Here is a 21,893-nt window from a genome sequence, read left to right on the forward strand (position 1 = left end):
AACCCGCTGTGCTACCGCTCGACTCCCAAATAAATCTTAAAAATCAAAAAGGTGGGGCTGGATGGTGGCACACTTGGTTAAGCATACATGTTACAATGCTCTGGTCCCTACCTGCAAGGGGAAAGCGTTGCGAGTAGTGAAGCAGTGTTGCAGGTGTCTCTCTGTCTCTCTCTCTCTCTCTCTATCGATCCCCTCCCTCTTGAGTTCTGGCTGTTTCTATTCGATAAAGGCAATAATAATAAAATTAAATTAAGGAAGAAGAGTGGTCCGGGAGGTGGCGCAGTGGTAAAGCTTTGGACTCTCAAGCATGAGGTCCCGAGTTCGATCCCCCGGCAGCACATGTGCCAGAGTGATGTCTGGTTCTTTCTCTCTCCTCCTACCTTTCTCATAAATAAATAAAATCTTAAAAAAAAAAAAGAAGGAGATAGCTTTCCCTGTAGAGCACAAACTTCAGGTTTCATTCCTGGCCACATGGGGACATCATTCACTGGAAAAAGGTGTTGTGTGTGCTCAATCAAGTGCGCCGCCACCCAATCCTGGAAAGGGGTGTTGTATTCCTTCTCTCTGTCTCTCTCTCCCTCTCTGCCCCTCTCCTTCTTTGTTTATATCTGTGACTGAAACAAATAAGGAAAAATAAATAAGAATGTTTAGGAGTGGTGGAATCAGGTAGGTAGAAAGTCCTAGTAAAGGACTCTCGGCAAGAAAAAAAAAAAAAAGCCTTGATCTTCTAATATGGCACATGTGACCTCCAGGGAGGTCCTGCCTAACATCTTTTTTTAAAAATTTTAAAAAATATTTATTTATTTTCATTTATGTTTCCCTTGTTGCTTTTCATTGTTGTTATAGTTATTGTTGTTATTGATGTCATTATTGTTGTTACTGATGTCATTATTGTTAGGACAGAGAGAAATGGAGAGAGGAGGGGAAGACAGAGAGGGGGAGAGAAAGACAGACCCCTGCAGACCTGCTTCACCGCCTGTGAAGTGACTCCTCTGCAGGTGGGGAGCCGAGGGCTTGAACTAGGATCCTTATGCTGGTCCTTCCGCTTTGCGCCACGTGTGCTTAACCTGCTGCACTACTGCCCGACTCCCTATTTTTTAAATAGATATTTTATTTATTTATTTTTCCCTTTGTTGCCCTTGTTGTTTTTTGTAGTTATTATTGTTGTCGTCCTTGCTGGATAGGACAGAGAGAAATGGAGAGAGGAGGGGAGACAGAGACAGGGAGAGAAAGATAAGACACCTGTAGACCTGCTTCACCGCCTGTGAAGCGACTTCCCTGCAGGTGGGGAGCTGTGGCCTTGAACTGGGATCCTTAAGCCGGCCCTTGCGCTTTGCACCTTGTGTGCTTAACCCGCTGCGCTACTGCCCAATTTGTTATTTATTTATTATGTTCAGCTCTGGCTGATGGTGCGGGGGATTGAACCTGGGACTTTTGAGCCTCAGGTATGACAGTCTCTTTGCATAACCATTATGCTATCTACCCCCAGCCTCCTGCAGGCCATTATACACTGTCTACATCTATAGTGAATGCTGAGTTGTCCCTGGGCACTTCAGCCTTTCCTAACCACCAGAGGCCCCCACTGTGCTCCTCACTGCCCCAAATCAGACTCCAAGCAGGAACACAGCTAGGCTGGTAATGGGCTCTTACCGGGCCATTTCCTTGGTCTCTTGCCGTGCAGTCGCCATCTTGATCATATCCCTCAGAAGTGGCATTCCTCCTTCTTTGATCAACAGAGGGCAGTATTTGTCCGCTGTGGGGTGGGAACAGATAGCAGGTAGTCAGGGTGGGTCCTCTGTCTGCCTGTGGCCCAGGATCCACTCCCACCACTGCTGCCAAGGCAGCCTTCCCAGAGAGGAGGGATGCAGACAAAGGTGAGCACACTTTGTTAACAAGGATGAAGCATTCAGTTAGTCCTGAGTTCACTTTGGAGAGTCAGAGACAAATCCTTAGAAAAGACTCTTCCTGATGGTGGGAATTGTGTGGAGTTGTACCCCTCTTATCCTATGTTTTTTTGTCAGTGTTTCCTTTTATAAATAAAAAAGTAAAAAATAAAAAAAAAGAAAAGAAGACTCTTCCATACTACAGTATGCAGTCACGGCACACCCCCCACCCTGCCAGGTCTCTGTGGACTGTATCACCCAAACTAGTGGCTTCTAAACATGGTGATTCTCTGAGGAGTTTATCCCAAAATACAAATTTCCAAGCCCTGCCCTTGGCTAATGTGATTAATCAGACCCAGGGACAGAGACGACGAGAACAATGATGACTGCTACTACTATTATTATTCCAGAGCACTGCTCTGGCTTATGGTGTGCTGGGATTGAACCTGGTATGTCAGAGTCTTAGGTATTAAAGTCTTTTTGCATAACCATTATGCTGTTTCCCCAGCCCCATTTGTACTTTTATATATATATATATTATTATTATTTATTTTCCCTTTTTGTTGCCCCCTTTTTATTATTGTTGTAGTTACTATTATTATTGATGTCGTCATTGTTAGATAGGACAGAGAGAAATGGAGAGAGGAGGGGAAGATAGATGGGGAGAGAAAGACAGACACCTGCAGACCTGATTCACCGCCTGTGAACCGACTTCCCTGCAGGTGGAGAGCTGGGGGCTCAAACCGGGATCCTTACTCCGGTTCTTACACTTTGCGCCACGTGCGCCTAACCCATTGTGCTACCACCCAACTCCCCCATTTGTACTTTAACAAAGTACCACCAGATAATTTTGTTGACTACCCAGGTGGGAAAATGCCTTATTTCTCTGCTAGGGGTTTCGTGTCTGCGCTCTATAAAGAAAATGCTCAGAGAGCACTGCCACTTCAATGGACTTCCAGAAGCACTTAGTGGCAGGAGCTATTTTTATTATTTTTTAGGAGCTATTTTTAAAAAATATTTATTTCCTTTTGTTTCCCTTGTTGTCTTTTTATTGTTGTAGTTATTATTTTTGTTATTGATGTTGTTGTTGGATAGGACAGAGAGAAATGGAGAGAGGAAGGGAAGACAGAGGGGGGAGAGAAAGATAGACACCTGCAGACCTGCTTCACCACCTGTGATGCTATTCCCCTGCAGGTGGGGAGCTGGGGGCTTGAGCCAGAATCCTTACACAGGTCCTTGCAGTTTGTGCCACTTGCACTTAACCCGCTGCGTTACCGCCCGACTCCCAGGAGCTATTTTTATTATCTCCCTTTTATAGATAAAATAATTGAGGTTTAGAGAGGTGAAATGATTCATCCAAAGTCACCCCAAGGCTTGTCTGAGGTAGGGCTTTTTTTTCTGTGCTGTGCTGCTGCTTTGAGCTAAGGGGCCACTTTTTTTTTTTTTTAATTTAACCTTTTTATTTATTTTTACCAGAGCACTGCTCAGCTCTGGCTTATGATGGTGCGGGGGATTGAACCTGTGACTTTGGAGCCTCAGGCATGGGGGTCTCTTTCATAACCATTATGCTATCTACCCCCACCCATAAGAGGCTACTTTTTAGTAAGACGAACCTCAAGTAATAAAGAGAAGCTAAGGCTCTAGTGGACAGCTGGCATGTGCCAACTATCATTCTAAGCACTTTTCTCATTTTACAGACATCTTATGAGCTAGATGCTATTATCAGCACCAAGCTCTAACCAACTGAGCTAACTGGCCACCTGAGATGTTATTATCATCTCATTTTAAAGGTAAGGAAATTACAATATAGAGGGCTTGGGAAACTCTAAAGTTAACACAACAAGTGGTAGAACTGGTTTCAAATGCAAACAGGTTGATCCAAGAAACTGTACTTTTTTTTTTTTTGCCTCCAGGGTTATCACTGGGACTCAGGTGCCTGCACTACGAATACACTGCTCCTAGAGGCTATTTTTTTCCTTTTGTTGCCCTTGTTGTTCATCATAGTTGTTATTGTTATTGTTGTTGGATAGGACAGAGAGAAATGGAGAGAGGAGGGGAAGATAGAGAGGGGGAGAGAAAGATAGACAAGACACCTGCAGACCTGCTTCACCACCTGTGAAATGACCCCCTTGCAGGTGGGGACCAAGGGGCTCAAACCAGGATCCTTAAGACCAGTCCTTGAGTTTTGCACCATGTGCACTTAACTCGCTGTGCCACTGCCCAGCCTCCCCCCCCCCCCCCCACCTTTTCAGAGACAGGCAGACAGAGAGTGAAAGAGACCATAATACTGTAGCTCCCTTCAATGTGGTGGGCACCATGCTCAGACCTGGGCTAAGAACATGACAAAGCAGGGCACTATCCAAATTAGCTCTTTCACCATCCCTGAGTCTGCACCCTTATCTGACCAATAAGAGGTGCTAGGCTTGGCATTTCTATCTCTTTTCACATCAATTTTTTGAGATAGGCATGATTATCACCCCATTTTACAGAGGAAGAAACTGAGGCCCAGAGAAGTGAAATAGCCAGCATGAAGTAATGTAATTGGTTAGGGAACTAACTACTAGTTAGACCACTGAAACCACTTAGTGCTGTGGCCACTTTCCCTTTTTCACCTTAAAGCTATTGAGCAGCTCAGGCACTTTAACAGAAGGTGGATTCTCTCTGAGAAAATAAGTTAAAGTTGCTAGTAAGTTTTATTTTTATTACTTTAAAAATATTGTATTTATTTATTTATTTTAAATATTTTTTAGACCTTTTTCTTGCATTTATTTATTCCCTTTTGTTGCCCTTGTTGTAGTTATTGATGTCGTCGTTATTGGATAAGACAGAGAGAAATGGAGAGAGGAGGGGAAGACCAAGAGGGGGAGAGAAGGACAGACACCTGCAGACCTGCTTCACCACCTGTGAAGCGTCTCCCCTGCAGGTGGGGAGCCGGGGGCTCGAACCGGGATCCTTACGCCGGTCCTTGTGCTTTGTGCCAAATATTGTATTTATTTATTTATTCCCTTTTGTTGCCCTTGTTGTTGTAGTTATTATTGATGTCGTTGTTGGATAGGACAGACAGAAATGGAGAGAGGAGGGGAAGACAGAAAGGGGGAGAGAAAGACGCCTGCAGACCTGCTTCACCACCTGTGAAGTGACTCCCCTGCAGGTGGAGAGCCGAGGGCTTGACCAGGGATCCTTACGCCAGTCCTTGTGCTTTGTGCCACATGTGCTTAACCCGCTGCACTACCACATGACTCCCAGGTTTTATATATATATTTTTAATTTAAATTTTATTTATTTATTTTCCCTTTGTTGCCCTTGTTGTCTTTTGTTGTTACTGATGTCATTGTTTGATAGGACAGAGAGAAATGGAGAGAGGAGGGGAAGACAGAGAGGGTGAGAGAAAGATAGACACCTGTAGACTTGCTTCACCGCTTGTGAAGGGACTCCCCTACAGGTGGGGAACCAGGGGCTCCAACCGGGATCCTTACTCCGGCCTTGCACTTTGCACCACGTGCGCTTAACCCACTGAGCTACTGCCCGACTCCATATATATATATATATATATTCTTTTTTTCCCCTTTTGTTGCCCTTTTTGGTTTTCATTGTTGTAGTTATTAGTAGTTGTTACTGTTATTGATGTCGTCATTGTTAGGACAGAGAGAAATGGAGAGAGGAGGGGAAGACAAAAAGGGGGAGAGAAAGACACCTGCAGACCTGCTTCACCACCTGTGAAGTGACTCCCCTGCAGGTGGGGAGCCGGGGGTTCGAACCGGGATCCCTACACAGGTCCTTGCGCACTGCGCCACATATGCTTAACCCACTGCGCTACCGTCCAACTCCCAGCTGCTAGTAAGTTTTATTGGATGGATGTCCGTTTTCTCAGGGCTGGCCTTACTCTGTCTTAGATAAAGCATGGAGATTTTTCACTCTTGGCTCATATAGAGACAGGAAGTATTATGAGAGTTGTCTGGGAACTCTGAATGGGCTGCCTTGCCTGCTAGGTCTGGTTCTGGCCATGAAGCAGGGGCCAGCTGTTATGCAGGCAGCCACAAAGACCCAAGCAGTAGCCACTCAGGCACAGACCAGTTTTCACATGGCTGCCTTTTCAGGAGTGAGCTCCCTGAAGGTAAGTCTGCTCTTAGCCAACTAAGTGGCCTGTATCTAAGCAAAGGGTAAGTAGGTACTCACGGTAGACAGAAACAAGGTTGTACAGGGCCCAGGTGGCCCAGTGCTGGCTGACAGGAGAGATGCCTTGGGGAAGGAGGCGGAGAATTGGCTCAAAAGACCTGCAGGAAGAGAAGTCAAGGTCACATATTTCTGGGTCACATATTGCCTGGGGTGCACCCTCTCGTGTCTAAAGTCTCTACTTTCTGAAGGGCCCTAAGGACAAAGGATGAGCAAAGTGCTCACCCTGCACAGATTAAGCCCTGAACTGGGTCCTTGCACAGAAAGACAGCAACAATGACAAAACAAAGTCAGAGGGAGTCGGGCAGTAGTGCAGCGGGTTAAGCGCAGGTGGCGCAAAGCTCAAGGACCCCGGCATAAGGATCCTGGTTCGAGCCCCTGGCTCCCTACCAGGAGGGGAGTTGCTTTACAGGCAGTGAAGCAGGTCTGCAGGTGTCTGTCTTTCTCTCCCCCTCTCTGTCTTCCCTCCTCTCTCCATATCTCTCTGTCCTATCCAACAACAATGACAACAACAACAGTAATAACTACAACAATAAAACAACAAGGGGAACAAAAGGGAATAAATAAATATTTTTTAAAAGTCAGAATATGCATGGTGGAATAATGGTTTGTGTTCACTCTTTCTTTTTTAAGTTTATTTATTTATTCATTAGAGAGACAGAGAGGAATTGAGAAGGGCAGGAGATAGAGAGGGGAAGAGATACCTGCAGTCCTGCTTCACCACTTGTGGGGATTTCCCTCTGCAAGTGGGGACCAGGGGCTTGAACTTGAGTCCTTGAGCACTGTAACATGTGCACTCAACCAGGTGTGCCACCACCTGCCCCACTGTGTTCACTCTTTCTACCACTCTCTTATGAAAAAAAAAAAAAGAGGGGCTGGGTGGCAGTGCACTCAGTAGAGCACACACATTACCATACATGAGGACCTGGGTTCAACAGCCCCCAGACCCCAGCTGCAGGGGAGAAGCTTTACAAGCGGTATCTCTCTCTTTCTTTTTTAATTTTTAAAAAATATTTATTTATTCCCTTTGGTTGCCCTTGTTGTATTGTTGTTGTTAGATAGAACAGAGAGAAAAGGAGAGAGGAGGGGAAGACAGAGAGGGGGAGAGAAAGATAAGACACTTGCAGACCTGCTTCACCACTTGTGAAGCGACTCCCCTGCGGGTGGGGAGCCGGGGACTCAAACCGGGATCCTTATGCCAGTCCTTGCGCTTTGTTCCACCTGCGCTTAACCCGCTGTGCTACCACCCAACTCCCTCTCTCTTCTTTTCTATCTTCTTCCCCTCTTTCTTTTTTTAAAATAAAGAATCTACTTTAAACTTTTAATTTTTTTTTTTTGCCTGTACTACAAATCCATTGGTCCTGGAAACCATTTTTCCCATTTTGTTGCCCTTGTTGTTGATGTTATTGTTATTGTTGCCATTGCTGTTGTTGTTGGGTAGGACAGAGAGAAATGGAGAGAAGAGGGGAAGACAATAAGACAGAGTGGAGTACAGGTAGTAGTGCTCTGGGATGAGGGCACTGGGTTAAGTGCACAGTGCGAAGCACAGGGACCAGTGCAAGGATCCTGGTTTGAACCACCAGCTTCTCACTTGTGGAGGTTGGGAGGGTGAAATGGGTGAAACAGGTCTGCAGGTGTCTATCTTTTTCTTCTCCTCTCTGTCTTCCCCTCCTCTCTCGATTTCTCTCTGTCCTATCCAACAACAATGACAGCAATAACAACAGCAATGATAAACAATAAGGACAACAAAAGGGAAAAAATGGCCTCCAGGAGCAGTGGAGTAGTAGTGCTGGCACCGACCAATAACCCTGGAGGCAAAAAAAAAAGAGAGAGAGAGAGGAAGAAAGATAAACACCTGCAGACTATTTGAAGTGAAGCAGGTGGGGAGCCGTGGGCTCAAACCAGGATCCTTACGCCAGTCTTTGTGCTTCATGCCATGTGCGTTTAAGCCACTGCACTTCAGCTGGGCCCTTACTTTTTAAAAATTTTATTTACTTTTTGGATAGAGACAAAGAGGAATTGAGAGGGGAGGGAGACAGTGACACCTGCAACATTTCTTCACTGATTGTGAAGGTGCCCTCTGCAGGTGAACCACTACTGGGCTCCTTCCCCTCCTTTCTCAATTTCTCTCTGGCTTGTTAAATAAAAGAAAGAGGAAGAAGAAAAAAAAAGAAAAAAAAATTACAACCAGGAGCAGTGGAATTTTTGTGTAAGTACCAAACTTCAGAAATAACCCTGGTGGCAATAAAAATAAGAAACAGTGGTCTGGGAGGTGGCGCAGTGGCTAAAGCACTGGACTCTCAAGCATGAGGTCCTGAGTTCAATCCCTGACAGCACATGTGCCAGAGTGATGTCTGGTTCTTTCTCTCCTCCTATCTTTCTCATTAATAAATAAATAAAATTTTAAAAAAGAAAGAAAGAGAGAAAGAGAGAGGGACAGAGAAAGAGGGGTGAGGAAGGAAAGAAGAAAGGGAGGGAGGGAGGAAGGAAGGAAACATGATTAAAAACAGATAAAAGATGGAGGCGAGTCAGAGACTAGGTGGTATAAAGAATGGAGACCTTGTGGGAGTCGGGCTGTAGCGCAGCGGGTTAAGCGCACGTGTCACAAAGCGCAAGGACCGGCATAAGGATCCTGGTTCAAGCCCCCGGCTCCCCACCTGCTGGGGAGTCGCTTCACAGGCGGTGAAGCAGGTCTGCAGGTGTCTATCTTTCTCTCCCCCTCTCTGTCTTCCCCTCCTCTCTCCATGTCTCTCTGTCCTATCCAACAACAACATCAATAACAACAAGAGAACAACAAGGACAACCAAAGGGAATAAATATATATAAAACAAAACAAACAAACAAAAAACCTGGAGACCTCAGTAAGAAAACAGCCAGGCTGAGTGAAGGGGTAACACATCCTAGCTAGCAGAACAGCAGGTGACGGAGGGATGATGGTGCCAATGGCTCATCTAAAGTCATGGAAAATGTACAAGGGACCAGTGATTCTTTACCTCTCTTCAAGAACGATGGTCTCTGGTATGTCCCAGAAGTATGTGTCTGCTTGTCCCAATATGGATGTTTAATTCAGATATCAATCAGTACAAGAACACAGAGAGAAAGACAGTGACAAGGGATATCCAGACCTTATGGCTAGCAATTCAGCCACAACACAGTAAAAGCTGATGCCAGCTGGATCGAAAGCAATTAAATCTGTGTATGGATCTGGGGATGTAACTCAGTAGCAGACAGCAAACTTTGCGTATTTGAGGTCTTTAGCTCAGTCCCTTGGGTTCAATTCCCCCCTCCCCCACAACACACACACACTATGCTTGGGAGAGCTGCTAGGAGAGACCTCAGGGTGTGAGTGGGGTTTGCTCTTAGGGAATGAGATCATGAATGGCTTCTGTTTGATATCCTCTTACATGTCTATATTTTCATCTTTTTCTTCCTTTCTTATTCTTATTCCTATTATTATTATTATATATTTTACCAGAGCACTGCTCAACTCTGGTTTAAGGGGGTATATGGGAGTGAACTGGGACTTTAGAGCCTCAGGCATGAAAGTATTTCTTTTTCTTTTTCTTCTCCTTCTTCTTCTTCTTCTTTTTTTTTTTTTTACCAGAGCACTGCTCAGCTCTGCTGTATGGTGGGGCAGGAGATTGATCCTGGGACTTTGGAGCCTGAGATAGGAGAGTCTCTTTGCATAACCATTATGCTATCTCCTCTCCCTATAGTTTCATCTTTTTCCTGACAAATAAATATGAATAAAATATAGGTAGACCCACAGGTGTTGATGTACATGAAACATGCACTGAGTACTTTGTGAAACTTGATGCCAGGGCTGTACCTCAATAAGTAAGAACAACAATCTGACAGAAGAGGCCCCAGCCAGACCTGGTGGGAAGGTGTGTCCTGCCCCAGCACTTAGCCTCCCCCACCCCGGACTCACCTGTAGTTAATATTTCTCCGTGAGTTGATGTCCCAGCTCTGGATGGCTGCCCACATGCGCTCCTCCACCTCCCCCCTCTGGGGCTCACAGATGCCCCAGGCCTCAGGTCCATCAAACATGATGTGGGAGAGGACTCCGCAGGCATTGTAGGACACCTCGATCCCATCAGCTTTGCTCTCCAGTAGGTTGCTGGCCAAAAGAGAAAAATGGAATCCTATCTTCACATACCAGCTGCTGATGCCCAGCTTGCAAATCAGACGCCAGAGGTACTATTTCTTTATCACTTGTTAACTACACTCAGACAAGTGCTAAAGGGATTTGAAATAGCTTTAGATAAGATCTTGTGAGGCCTGGTAGACTGTGTAGTTACGCCTGAGGTCTTAAGTTTGATCCCCAGCATCACATATACCAGAGTTATGTGTTGATTTTCTCACTGATAAGTAATTTAAAATATATATTTATTTTGATTACAGAGATAGTGGTCCAGGAGGTGGCACAGTGAGTAAAGCATTAGAATCTCAAGCATGAGGTCTTGAGTTCAATCCCCAGTAGCACATGTACCAGAGTGATGTCTGGTTCTTTCTCCTATCTTTCTCATTAATAAATATATAAAACCGGGAGTTGGGTGGTAGCGCAATGGGTTAAGCACACATGGTACGAAGCACAAGGGCCAGCATAATGATCCCAGTTCGAGCCCCCAGCTCCCCACACGCAGGGAAGTCACTTCACAGTCGGTGAAGCAGGTCTGCAGGTGTCTATCTTTCTCCTCTCTGTCTTTCCCTCCTCTCTTTATTTCTCTCCTAACAACAACAACATCAATAATTACAACAATAAAAAAAAGGGCAACAAAAGGGAAAATAAATAAATATAAATAAATAAATATATATAAAACCTTAAAAAGAAAAGAGAGAGAGAGATACAGGAATAGGGGGAGAGAGAGAACCAGACTAGAGCTCAGCCCTGGCTTATGGTGATGCTGGGGACTGAGCCTGGAACTTCAGAGCCTGAGGCATGAAAATCTTTCGAATAACCATTATGCTGTTCCCCTAGCCCAATAATTAAAATGTCCTACTTATTTTTTTATAGAGACTGAGAGAAACTGAGAGCGTAGAGGGAGATAGTAAGAGAGAGAGGGACTGAAGGAAATAGCATAATGGTTATGCAAAAAGACTTTCATGGGGGTCGCGACGGCTGTGGCTCACCGGGTTAAGTGCACATAGTATAAAGTGCAAGGATTCAGGTTCGAGCCCCTGACTCTCCACCTTAGGGGTGTAGCTTCACAAGCGGTGAAGCAGGTCTTCAGGTGTCTCTCTGTCTCTCACCCTATCTCCCCCTCTCAATTTCTCTCTGTCCTATCCAGTAAAATGGGGGGGAGGCCTCCTGGAGCTGTGGATTCATAGCACTGAGTCCCAGAGATAACCCTGGAGGCAAAAAAAAAAACAAACTTTCATGCCTGAAGCACCAAAGGTCCCAGGTTCAATCTCGAGCATCACAATACACTACAGCTGAGCAGTGCTCTGGTGTAAAAATAAATAAATAAATAAATAAATAAATAAATACACCTCTAGGGGGAATGCTTCCAGCCCCTGTCTCCCCACGTGCAGGGGAGTCACTTCACAGGTGGTGAAGCAGGTCTGCAGGTGTCTTTATTTCTTTCTTTTTTTTTTTTTAATATTTATTCATTTTTCCCTTCTGTTGCCCTTGTTTTTTATTGTAGTTATTATTGTTGTTGTTATTGATGTTGTTGTTGTTAGATAGGACAGAGAGAAATGGAGAGAGGAAGGAAAGACAGAGAGGGGGAGAGAAAGATAGACACCTGCAGACCTGCTTCACCGCCTGTGAAGCAAATCCCCTGCAGGTGGGGAGCCAGGGGCTTGAACCGGGATCCTTAAGCTGGTCCTTGCGCTTTGCACCACCTGTGCTTAACCCGCTGTGCTACCGCCAGACTCCCAGGTGTCTATCTTTCTCTCCCCCTTTCTGTCTCCCCTCCTCTCTCCACTTCTCTCTGTCCTATCCAATGACAGCAACAACAACAATAATAATAACCACAACAATGATAAAACAACAAGGGCAACAAAATGGGAAAAAATGGTCTCCAGGAGCACCAGGAGCAGTGGATTCGTGGTGCAGGCACCGAGCCCTGGCAATAACCCTGGAGGCAAAACAAAAACAAAAACAAGCCCCAGAAAACTCACATTACATACAGAAGGTGCCATTTATTCTGAAACCCCAGTTTAGAGCAACTGCTACAACTGAACAGACTAGAATTGATAGCATCCTGGTAGCCAGGAAGGGAGAGAAATATCAACCTGAAGACACTAATGAATTGGGAAGTCATCAGCTGGGGCCGCAACTCCTTCACCTCTGCCACGTTCCCCAAGAGTCCCAGCATATTCCGATGCAGTTCCTGCTTCTCTGGGAATTCCTGGCAAAATGAAAGCCATTAGGGCCAGATCAATTAGTATTTAATTATTTAATGTCTAGCATAGCTCATGTAAAAGCTTTATGGGTTTCTGTCTAGCCATTTCAAGTGGAATAAGAAGGGTGTACTACGCAGGCCCCTCCTTCCAGTGCACTCAGGATAGTGCAGGAAACATACCCTGTAGAAATGAAAACATGGAGCTTCTTGCCATAAAAATCAAAGGCTGAGTGGAGATACTCAGTGGAGATACTGCTTATACAGCTGGGACAGGGACAAGCATTCTATTTCCCAAAGCTCAAAATACTAGTTTAAGTGATATTTCTTAAAATCTAAAGCAAGAAAATAAAGTATGATTTTAAGATAACAGACCCTCAGATGCTGGATGGAATGCTGACCAGCTGACATCCTACTGGGCCCTCACCAGATTGGGAATTCTGAGACATTGCTGCTGAGAAGGCTGGACTGGACTTTCCCTGGGAAGGACAGCTATAAAAGAGGCCTGGCCACTGCCCCCCATAATGACCCTGGCTGGGTTCATACTCCCAGGGGGTTAAAGAACAGGAAAGCTATCTGGGGATGGGATGGGATGGGATATGGAGCTCTGGTGATGGGAACTGTACCCCTCTTATCTTATGGTCTTTTCAGTGTTTCCATTTTATAAATAAATAAATTAAAATTAAAAAAAAAAAGAGGCCTGGCCAGAGCAGTTAGGTCAGGGAAGGTCTCTAGAACTCTGTCAGCAGCAAATTGTGGGCAGTGGGAGGATGGATAGTGAGTCTGGTCAGTGGGGAGCCTCAGGTGGGAATGGGAGAATGGCTGCCAGAGGTAGGGGCTACCTTCAGGCAGTCTAAGAAGAGCTTCATGCCATTGAAGTTGAGGAACATCTCGCAATTGTCCGGTGTCTCATCCGTGATGTTCCACAGGGCACTCCAGGAGAATTCCATCACCTGGTCACACTGTGGGGAGGGGACACCTCATCACAGGCTTACCTGGGTAGCCCCCCAGGCCCAGATAGAACAGGGCATCTCCCAGGAGCCAGTCAGTCCCTTCTCAGCCTGGGGTGGGGGCCTAGTGGCTCCATGAAGACTCAACTTACTATCTTGTCCAGAAGTTTCTTCTGAATCAGCTTCAGCATGGTCTGTGGGCAAAGAAGAGGACCTACTGAGGGGCCAGGGCTCGAACACTCCATAGCCCCTAAGTATCAAGATGGAGAGGAGGATTTGATTCCAGATTAATATATTTCACCAAGTAACTTGCCAATCTGTTGTTTGCTTTTGTTTTAGATAGAGACAAAGAGGCAGAAAAGCAGAGAGTGAGTGAAAGAGAACCCAGCACTGAGTTTCTGTCAATGCAGTGGGGGCTGGGATTGAACCTGGGTCATGCACATGACAAAGCAGTGCACTATCCAAGTGAGCTATTTAACAGGCCAACCTGCCTGTCCAGAGCCCCGCCCCACCAGGGAAAGAGAGAGACAGGCTGGGAGTATGGATTGACCTGTCAACGCTCATGTTCAACGGAGAAGCATTTACAGAAGCCAAACCTTCTACCTTCTGCATCCCACAATGACCTTGGGTCCATACTCCCAGACGGATAAAGAATAGGAAAGCTATCAGGGGAGGGGATGGGATACGGAGTTCTGGTAGTGAGAATTGTGTGGAGTTGTACCCCTCTTATCCTATGGTTTTGTCAATGTTTCCTTTTTATAAATAAAAAGAAGAAGGGAGTCGGGCTTAAGCACAGGTGGGTTAAGTGGGTTAAGCACAGGTGGCGCAAAGCGCAAGGACTGGAGTAAGGATCCCGGTTCGAGCCCTGGCTCCCCACCTGCAGGGGAGTTGCTTCACAGGTGGTGAAGCAGGTCTTCAGGTGTCTATCTTTCTCTCCCCCTCTCTGTCTTCCCCTCCTCTCTCCATTTCTCTCTGTCCTATCCAACAACGACAACATCAATAACAACTATAACAATAAACAAGGGCAACAAAAGGGAATAAATAAAAGGAAGAAGAAGGAGGAGAAGAAGAAGGAGAAGGAGAAGGAGAAGGAGAAGGAGAAGGAGAAGGAGAAGAAGAAGAATGGAAGAAGAAGGAGAAGGAGGGAGTCGGGCTGTAGCGCAGGCGGGTTAAGCGCAGGTGGCGCAAAGCACAAGGACCGAAGAAGAAGAAGGAGAAGGAGGAGAAGGAGAAGAAGGAGGAGGAGGAGGAGGAGGAGGAGGAGGAGGAGGAGGAGGAGGAGGAGGAGGAGGAGGAGGAGGAGGAGGAGAAGGAGAAGAAGAAGAAGAAGAAGAGGAGGAGGAAGAAGGAGAAGAAGAAGGCTATTTGAAGTTGTGCAACCCACAGACCCTTAGGGGCTCTGCATGGCTTTGCATGTGACCTTTTCCTCTGCAGGGCTCAGTCTCCCCAGAGGGGAAGGGAGGAGACTGGATGTTTTCTGCCTTTCTTTCATATATTTACTACAGTACTGCTTAGCTCTGGCTTAGGATCTATGGGTGACTGAACCTAGGACTTTGAATCCCCAGGTGTAAAAGTCATTTTGCATAACTATTATTCTTTTTTTTTCATATTTATTTATTTTTCCTTTTGTTGTCCTTGTTGCTTTTTAGTGTTGTAGTTATTATTGCTGTTGTTGTTGTCATTGTTGTTGGATAGGAAAGAGAGAAATGGAGAGAGGAGGGGAAGACAGAGAGGTGCAGAGAAAGATAGACACCTGCAGACCTGCTTCACCCCTTCTGAAGTGAGTCCCCTGCAGGTGGGGAGCTGGGGATCCTTACGCCGGGATCCTTATGCCAGTCCTTGCGCTTTGCACCATGTGAGCTTAACCCACTGCGCTACCACCTGACTACCAGCATTATTATTTTTTTAAAAAATATTTATTATTAGTTAGAGAGGGACACTAAGAAGGGATGGGGAGATAGAGAAGGAAAAAGACACCTGCAGCCCTGTCTCACCACTTGTGAAGCATTTCCTCTGCAGGTGGGGACCAGGGCTTTAAACCTGGGTCCTTGTGCACTACAATATATGAGCTTAGCCAGGTGTGCCACCTTTATTTATTTATTTTTATTAGATAAAGTGAGAAGGGAGGGGGAGATAGAAATGGAAAGAGACAGAGAGAGACACCTGCAGGGTTATTGCTGGGGCTCGGTGCCTGCACTATGAATCCACTGCTTCTGGAGGCTATTTTCCCCCCTTTTGTTGTCCTTGTTGTTTATCATTGTTGTTGCTATTATTGCTGTTGTTGTTGGACAGGACAGAGAGAAATGGAGAGAGGAGGGGAAGACAGAGAGGGAGAGAAAGACAGACACCTGCAGACCTGCTTCACCACTTGTGAAGCAACACCTCTGCAGGTGGGGAGCTGGGGGCTCAAACCAGGATCCTTACATAGGTCCTTGTACTTCATGCACTTAACCTGCTGCGGCTACTGCCCAACCCCCTGGTGTCTATATTTTTGTCTTTCTCTCTACCTCCCTCTCTCCTCTTGCTGTCTCTCTCTATCCTAACCAATAAAATGGAAAAAATAGCCACCAGGAGCAATGGATTCATAGTGCAGGCACCCCCAGCAATAATCCTGGAGGCAAAAAAAGAAAAAAATAAGAAGGGGGCCAAGCGGTGGCACACCTGGTTAAGCACATAGTATGAAGCACAAGGACCCACATAGGGATCCAGATCTGAGCCCCTAGCTCCCCACCTGCAAGGGGGGACACTTCACAAGTAGTGAAGCAGGTTTACAGGTGCCTATCTTTCTTTCTCCCGGTCTCCCCTCCCCCTCTCAATTTCTCTCTGTCCCTGGAGGCAAAAAAAAAAAAAAGAAAGAAAAGAAAAAACACCAAGATTTCTCTCAGATACTTGTTTAATCCTACCAGGGATGATATAACGAGGACACCTGATCTGGGGAGGTGGAGTGGTTTGAACAGGAGACCTAAGAGGCAAGAAGGTAGTTTAGGTGGGGCTGTCAGCAAAAGCCATTGTTGTGAAGTTCTTCTTTTGGACTAGCTTACATCCTTCATGCTTTGGCATACCTTCCTCCAAGCCCCTGCCCCAGCTCCTCTCCCAGGTCATTCTTCTTCTTTTTTTTTTTTTTTTTTTAATTTTTTCCTTTTGTTGACCTTGTTGTTTATCATTGTTGTTGGACAGGACAGAGAAAAATCGAGAGAGGAAGGGAAGATAGAGAAGGGGAGAGAAAGACAGACACCTGCAGACCTGCTCCACTGCCTGTGAAGCGAACCCCCTGCAGGTAGGGAGCCACGAATGCCCTGTGGGTGGGGAGCCTGGGGCTTGAACTAGGATCTTACGCTGGTCCTTGCGCTTTCTGCCATGTGCACTTAACCTACTGCGCCACCACCTGGCTCCCCCAGGTCATTCTTGAAGACCTTCACCCATAGCAAACTGAAAAGTGGGGCTATGGAGGTGGGGGGGAGGGACAGAGGAAGGGAAGGAAGAGGGGCAGCCTGCCTGTACATACCACAACAAAGCCCATCTTGCCCACGGCCTCCTTGTGGTCATTGTCCACCTGGCAGACCAGGGCATTGCACAGGTGCACGGCGATGCGCTGGATAGACTCATCCTGCCGTGTGGGGTTGAGGATGCTGAGTAGGAGCTCGTTGACCCGACGATACTGGAACTCCAGCTCCTCAGGGATGCTGAAGTTGCACAGGGTCAGGCAGCAGTTCCGCTGGACCTGGGTCAGGACAGGAGACAGGGGGAGCATCATCAGGGGCAGGCCCTGGGTCTGGGTGTGGGCTCGCTAGAGGTGTGAGGTCAATCAGAGGTGGTGGCCCAGGACAGCTTTCTGGAAGAGGACACTACAAGGCTTGGAAAACAAACACACACAACAAAAACATTTGGGGGGCTGTGGAGACAGCACAGCAGATACACACCAGACTTTCTTGCTTAAGGTCCAGTGGTCTCATGTTCAATCCCTAACACCACATGGAGGAGATAAATATTTATCAATGAATAAATATATTTATTCATTGCTTTGGAATTTTTTAAAAATATATATATTTTTAAAGATTTTTAATATTTATTTATTTCCTTTTTGTTGCCCTTGTTGAAAAATATTTTTTAATGAGAGAGAGATCAGAGCACGGCTCAGCTCTGGGTTATGGTGGTACTGGGGATTGAACCTGGGACCTCAGAGCCTCAGGCATAAGAGTCTTTTACAGTGGTCCAGGAGGTGGCGCAGTGGCTAAAGCATTGGACTCTCAAGCCTGAGGTCCTGAGTTCAATCCCTGGCAGCACATGTACCAGAGTGATGTCTGGTTCTTTCTCTCTCCTCCTATGTTTCTCATTAGTAAATAAATAAAATCTAAAAAAAAAAAATTATTTTTTAAAAGTCTTTTACATAACCATTAGTATATACTGTCTCCCCAGTCAGACTTTTTAAAAAAATATTTATTTTTATTAATGTGAGAAGAAGAAAGAAGTAGAGCATCATCGGTGCTTGCAATGTCAGGGATCAAATCCAGGGCTGCATGCTTGAGAGTCCAATACTTTATTCCAGAATGACTTCTTTAGACATAAACTTGGGCCTTATGCATGTGTTCGACCACTAGGTCATCTCCCTGGCCCAGCTTTATATATATTTTAAAATTATCTTTATTTATTTAGTGGATATAAACAGCCAAAAACAGACAGAAGGGGGTGATAGGAAGAGAGACAGAGAGACCCCGGCAGCCCTGCTTTACCACTTGGCAAGCCTTCCCCCCTGCAGGTGGGGACTGGGGGGGTCTAACCCGGGTCCTTGTGCACTGTAATGTGTGCACTCAACCAGATGCACCACCACCGGCCCCATCTCCCTCTCTATCTTTCCCTCCCCTCCTCTCAATTTCTCTCTATCCATAACAAATAAATTAAAATATTTAGAAACCCACATGCAGGGGAAAAGCTTTGCAAGAGGTAAGGCAGTGTTGCAGGTGTTTCTCTGTCTCTCTTCCTCTCTATCATCCCTTCCCTCTTGATTTCTGACTGTCTCTAGCCAATAAATAAAGATAATAAAAATAAATAAAATGGAAAAATATTTTTTAAAAAATACCAAAGTACCACTCTACCATCCTTGGACTTTTGCCTGCTTTTATATTTGGTGTTTTCATATGGTATACAGGGGATCAAACCCAGGGTGTCAGAGATGAGGAAAAAAAAAAAAAAACATGCACTCTACCTGCTGAGCAACTTCCTCAGCTCCAAAAACATTCATTCATTCATTCAGTCACTCATTCATTCTGTGGTGCTAGGGTCTCATATATGCATGATTTTAGTGGTCCTGGGCCAAGTTTTGTTCTGTTTTGTTTTGATTTGAGACAGAGAGGATAACAGGAGAGACAACACAGTATCACTCCACCATCCATGGAGCTTCTCCTGATGCCATACATGGCACTTCCCATGTGGTGCTTGGCTTGGCTTGGCTCTTACCTGGTAAGCCAGCCTAGGTAAGCTTAGCAAAGAGTATAATACTTACACAGAGGAATAAAGAAAACAAAGGTGCAGTTTTACAAGTCATCATACAGCAAATTTGTCAGCAAGCATGTAGACATCCCCTTGCTGGTTAGATGTCCCTCTCGCCACTGGAAAGTACCATTCTCCCTGCTTTTCTATTTTATTCAGATGAACTTTATTTATTTTTTTAATTGACCACAAGTTTGCAAGATTAACCATGTTGTTACAAGTAGCTTAAATGCACTCCTGCTTTCAGGGTGGTAAAGAGCTCCAATTAATCCACACACTCCACTGCTGCTGCTGTTTGGGCTGACCTTGTTATCTGGCAACTTGCAACTCTGTCCTGTTCATGTGTCCCAGTGTCCACACACGTGGGCTCCCCTAGTGCCCACACAGCTGGGTGAAGGTGAGCCACAAGGTGTGCATATCATCAACTGACTGTGTCACAGCAGACTGTCTCCCCTCCCCTCCCTTCCTCTCCCCACCCCTACTCTATCATCCTCTCCCCTCCCTTCCCTTCCTCTTTCCCTCCCCTCCTCTTCTCTTTCCCTCCCCTCCCCCTCCCCTTTTCCTCCCCCTGCGCCTCCCTCTCCTCTCCCCCTCCCCTCCCCTCTTTCAGGTAGAGCACTGCTCAACTCTGGATTATGGTGATGCTGGGAACAGAACCTGGAACCTCAAAGTCTTAGCCATAAAAGTCTTTTGCATAACCATTATTCTATTTCCAGGGCCCTTTAATTTTCTTTCTTTCCCCAGATAGAGGAAGAGAGAGATGTACCACAGCATCACTCCACTGCTCATGAAGCTTCCCAATCTGCATGGTGTTCCCATGCAGTGTCTGGGGGCTCAAACCTGGGTCCTTGTACATAGTAAAGTATGTGCTCTAGCAAGTGAGTTATCTCCCAGCAATAAGAATTTTTATTTTACTATTTAAAAATTTCTATTAATGATTTCATAGTAGTCTACAAGATTTTTTTTTCTTTTGTTGAGGATAAAGGAAAAAAAAAAAAAAAGATCATCACTATAGTATTACATAATGCCATGGATCCAGTTTGAACCGGGATCCTAAATGGTCCTTGCGCTTTGCGCCACATGCGCTTAACCCGCTGCGCTACTGCCCAACTCCCTGTACCTAGTATTTTTATAGTAAAAGCAGTTATTGAAAACAAGTGGGCAGAGGGTATGTAGCATAATGGTTATGCAAAGTGACTCTCACGCCTGAGGCTCCAAGGCCCTAGGTTTAATCCCCTGCTGTACCATCATAAGCCAGAGCTCTGGTTAAAAAAAAAAAAAAAGAAAAGAAAGTAAACAAGCTCCACTCGCCAGCAGAATGCTACTGGGAAAAAGAGGAGAGGAGTCATCACAAGCAGAAGTCATCACAAGCAGAGTCATCACAAGCAGAAGAGGAGAGGAGTCATCACAAGCAGGAGGACAAGTTCCCTGGGGGAGGGCAACAGGCTAAGTTATGGGACCTGAGTAACAGGTCTCAGAGCCTGGGAGTGGTGCCAGGGGCAAAGGGTGTTGGGAGGAGGGCAGGACACAGTCAGGCAAGAAAGGGAGTGAGAAAGCAAGCATGGCCCCTAAGGGACCTGAGCGTCAGCTGGCGAGGCTGGGACATAGGTGAACAAGAAATGGGGAGGCTGGGCAGAGCATGCAGGGCCCTACCGGGCAGGGGGCTCACCGTCACCTCCTGGTAGGATTCCATGCCATTCAGCACCACCTGGATGACTTGCCGGCGCAGCTTGACACTTTGCTCAGAACGGTACTCGGAATTGGTCAGGTAGAAGAGGGCTGCGCTGCCTGTCACTTGAATGTTCTTGTCGTACTTGTGGCATTTGAGGGCTGTGATGACCAGCTGCATGAAGACAGGGCAGAGGCCTGGTGGGCATGGCCTGATAAAGTTGGGCAGGGATGGGACCAGGGCCCTACAGGTCTTCTGGGACAAATCCTTGGGCTGCGGGGCTCACTATGATTCTACTCTCTGAGGGGCTGGGCAGAATTGAGGAGAGGGAAGCAATGGGGGCAGAGCTATGGTTAGGTGCTGTGGGGGTGTGGTGGGGTTCTGGAGGACCTCTTGAGTAAGGATGCACAGAAGCCTTAGGACATGCAGTGAGGGGCCTGAAGCTGGGCAAATAGCACAGTGATAATGGAAATGCTTGTGGTAACAAAAGTCCCAGGTTCAATTCGCAGCACCACCATTAAGTCAGAGCTGAGTAATGCTCTGGTAATGAATGAATGAATGAATGAATGAATTAAACCACCAAAGGACATTGGGAGCTAGCTGACCTTCAGGGCCCGGAGCAGCTGGTTGCAGCGCTCAATGCGCGCAATGTCAAAAAGCAGGTTGATGGCCCTAGAGGTGATCTCCGGCCGGTGCTCCGTGTAGGCCTCGATAGCATTCAGCACCTGCTCCTCGTCTTTGTCACCACTGACCTGGGGAGAGACAATACTCAGAACTGGAAAGAAATCAAATGGCGGGCCCCCACCCCCACCCCAGAGTGGACACCTTGGGGCCCCCAGCCCCCCTCCCACTTTCCTTATCCTTGGGCTCTCTGTCCCTACCTCCTCCACTCCCCACACTCACTTTGTAGGCTGGAATGTGGGTGAGGCGGCACAGGGAGGTCTCGAAAAGCCCGAGGAACTGCAGTGGCCTTTTCAGAGCCCGGAAAGGCATGATGCTGCTCTTGGAAGGCTCAATGCTGGGAAAAGGGGGCACAGAGGTCAGCAGCTTGAGGTCTGAGTGCAATCCTGAGGGTGACCTCTCCCTGGGGTTGGCTAGGGATTTACCTGGGGTCCCTTCTAAGTCCCCCAGAGGAATATTTTTCTTTCTCATTTTTCTTAACAGTAAGAGATAGAGATAATACTTCTTGATGGAAATGTGGCAAGGATACATTCTAAGATGTGCGATGGGAGAAGTTGTTGCAACCTATGTGGGCAAATCCAGCTATCATTCTAGAGAAATGTGCTTTGACTTTAGGCTCCACTGACCAACAAGAATGGAACACATTCATTAGTCAAATCCTGTGAGAGAAGAAGTGGGGGTAGCTTTGTGGCTAATTATTAAT

At 46.3% G+C, this 21,893-nt stretch overlaps 1 protein-coding gene across 4 annotated transcripts in view; it reads right to left on the minus strand.

The window, feature by feature from the left end:
• ZER1 (zyg-11 related cell cycle regulator) overlaps positions 1-21,893 on the minus strand; it is a 34,648-nt gene that overhangs the window by 7,263 nt on the left and 5,492 nt on the right. For 2 of the 4 annotated variants that reach the window (XR_009552112.1, XM_060200309.1), the window contains 10 exons: positions 21,413-21,527; positions 21,115-21,261; positions 20,510-20,683; positions 16,859-17,074; positions 13,506-13,547; positions 13,246-13,365; positions 12,297-12,412; positions 9,988-10,176; positions 6,060-6,157; positions 1,651-1,753 (listed from right to left, as the gene is read on the minus strand). Coding sequence is in view for 3 of the 4 variants with exons in the window: in XM_060200309.1 (XP_060056292.1) it covers positions 1,651-1,753; positions 6,060-6,157; positions 9,988-10,176; positions 12,297-12,412; positions 13,246-13,365; positions 13,506-13,547; positions 16,859-17,074; positions 20,510-20,683; positions 21,115-21,261; positions 21,413-21,527 (1,320 nt within the window). In the remaining variant the exon portion in view is untranslated. The remainder of the gene's footprint in view (positions 1-1,650; positions 1,754-6,059; positions 6,158-9,987; positions 10,177-12,296; positions 12,413-13,245; positions 13,366-13,505; positions 13,548-16,858; positions 17,075-20,509; positions 20,684-21,114; positions 21,262-21,412; positions 21,528-21,893) is intronic. The other 2 variants (XM_060200310.1, XM_060200311.1) reach the window with 2 other exon arrangements.

This window comes from Erinaceus europaeus, chromosome 10, assembly GCF_950295315.1.
Source record: "Erinaceus europaeus chromosome 10, mEriEur2.1, whole genome shotgun sequence".
NCBI classification, from domain to species: Eukaryota; Metazoa; Chordata; class Mammalia; order Eulipotyphla; family Erinaceidae; genus Erinaceus; species Erinaceus europaeus.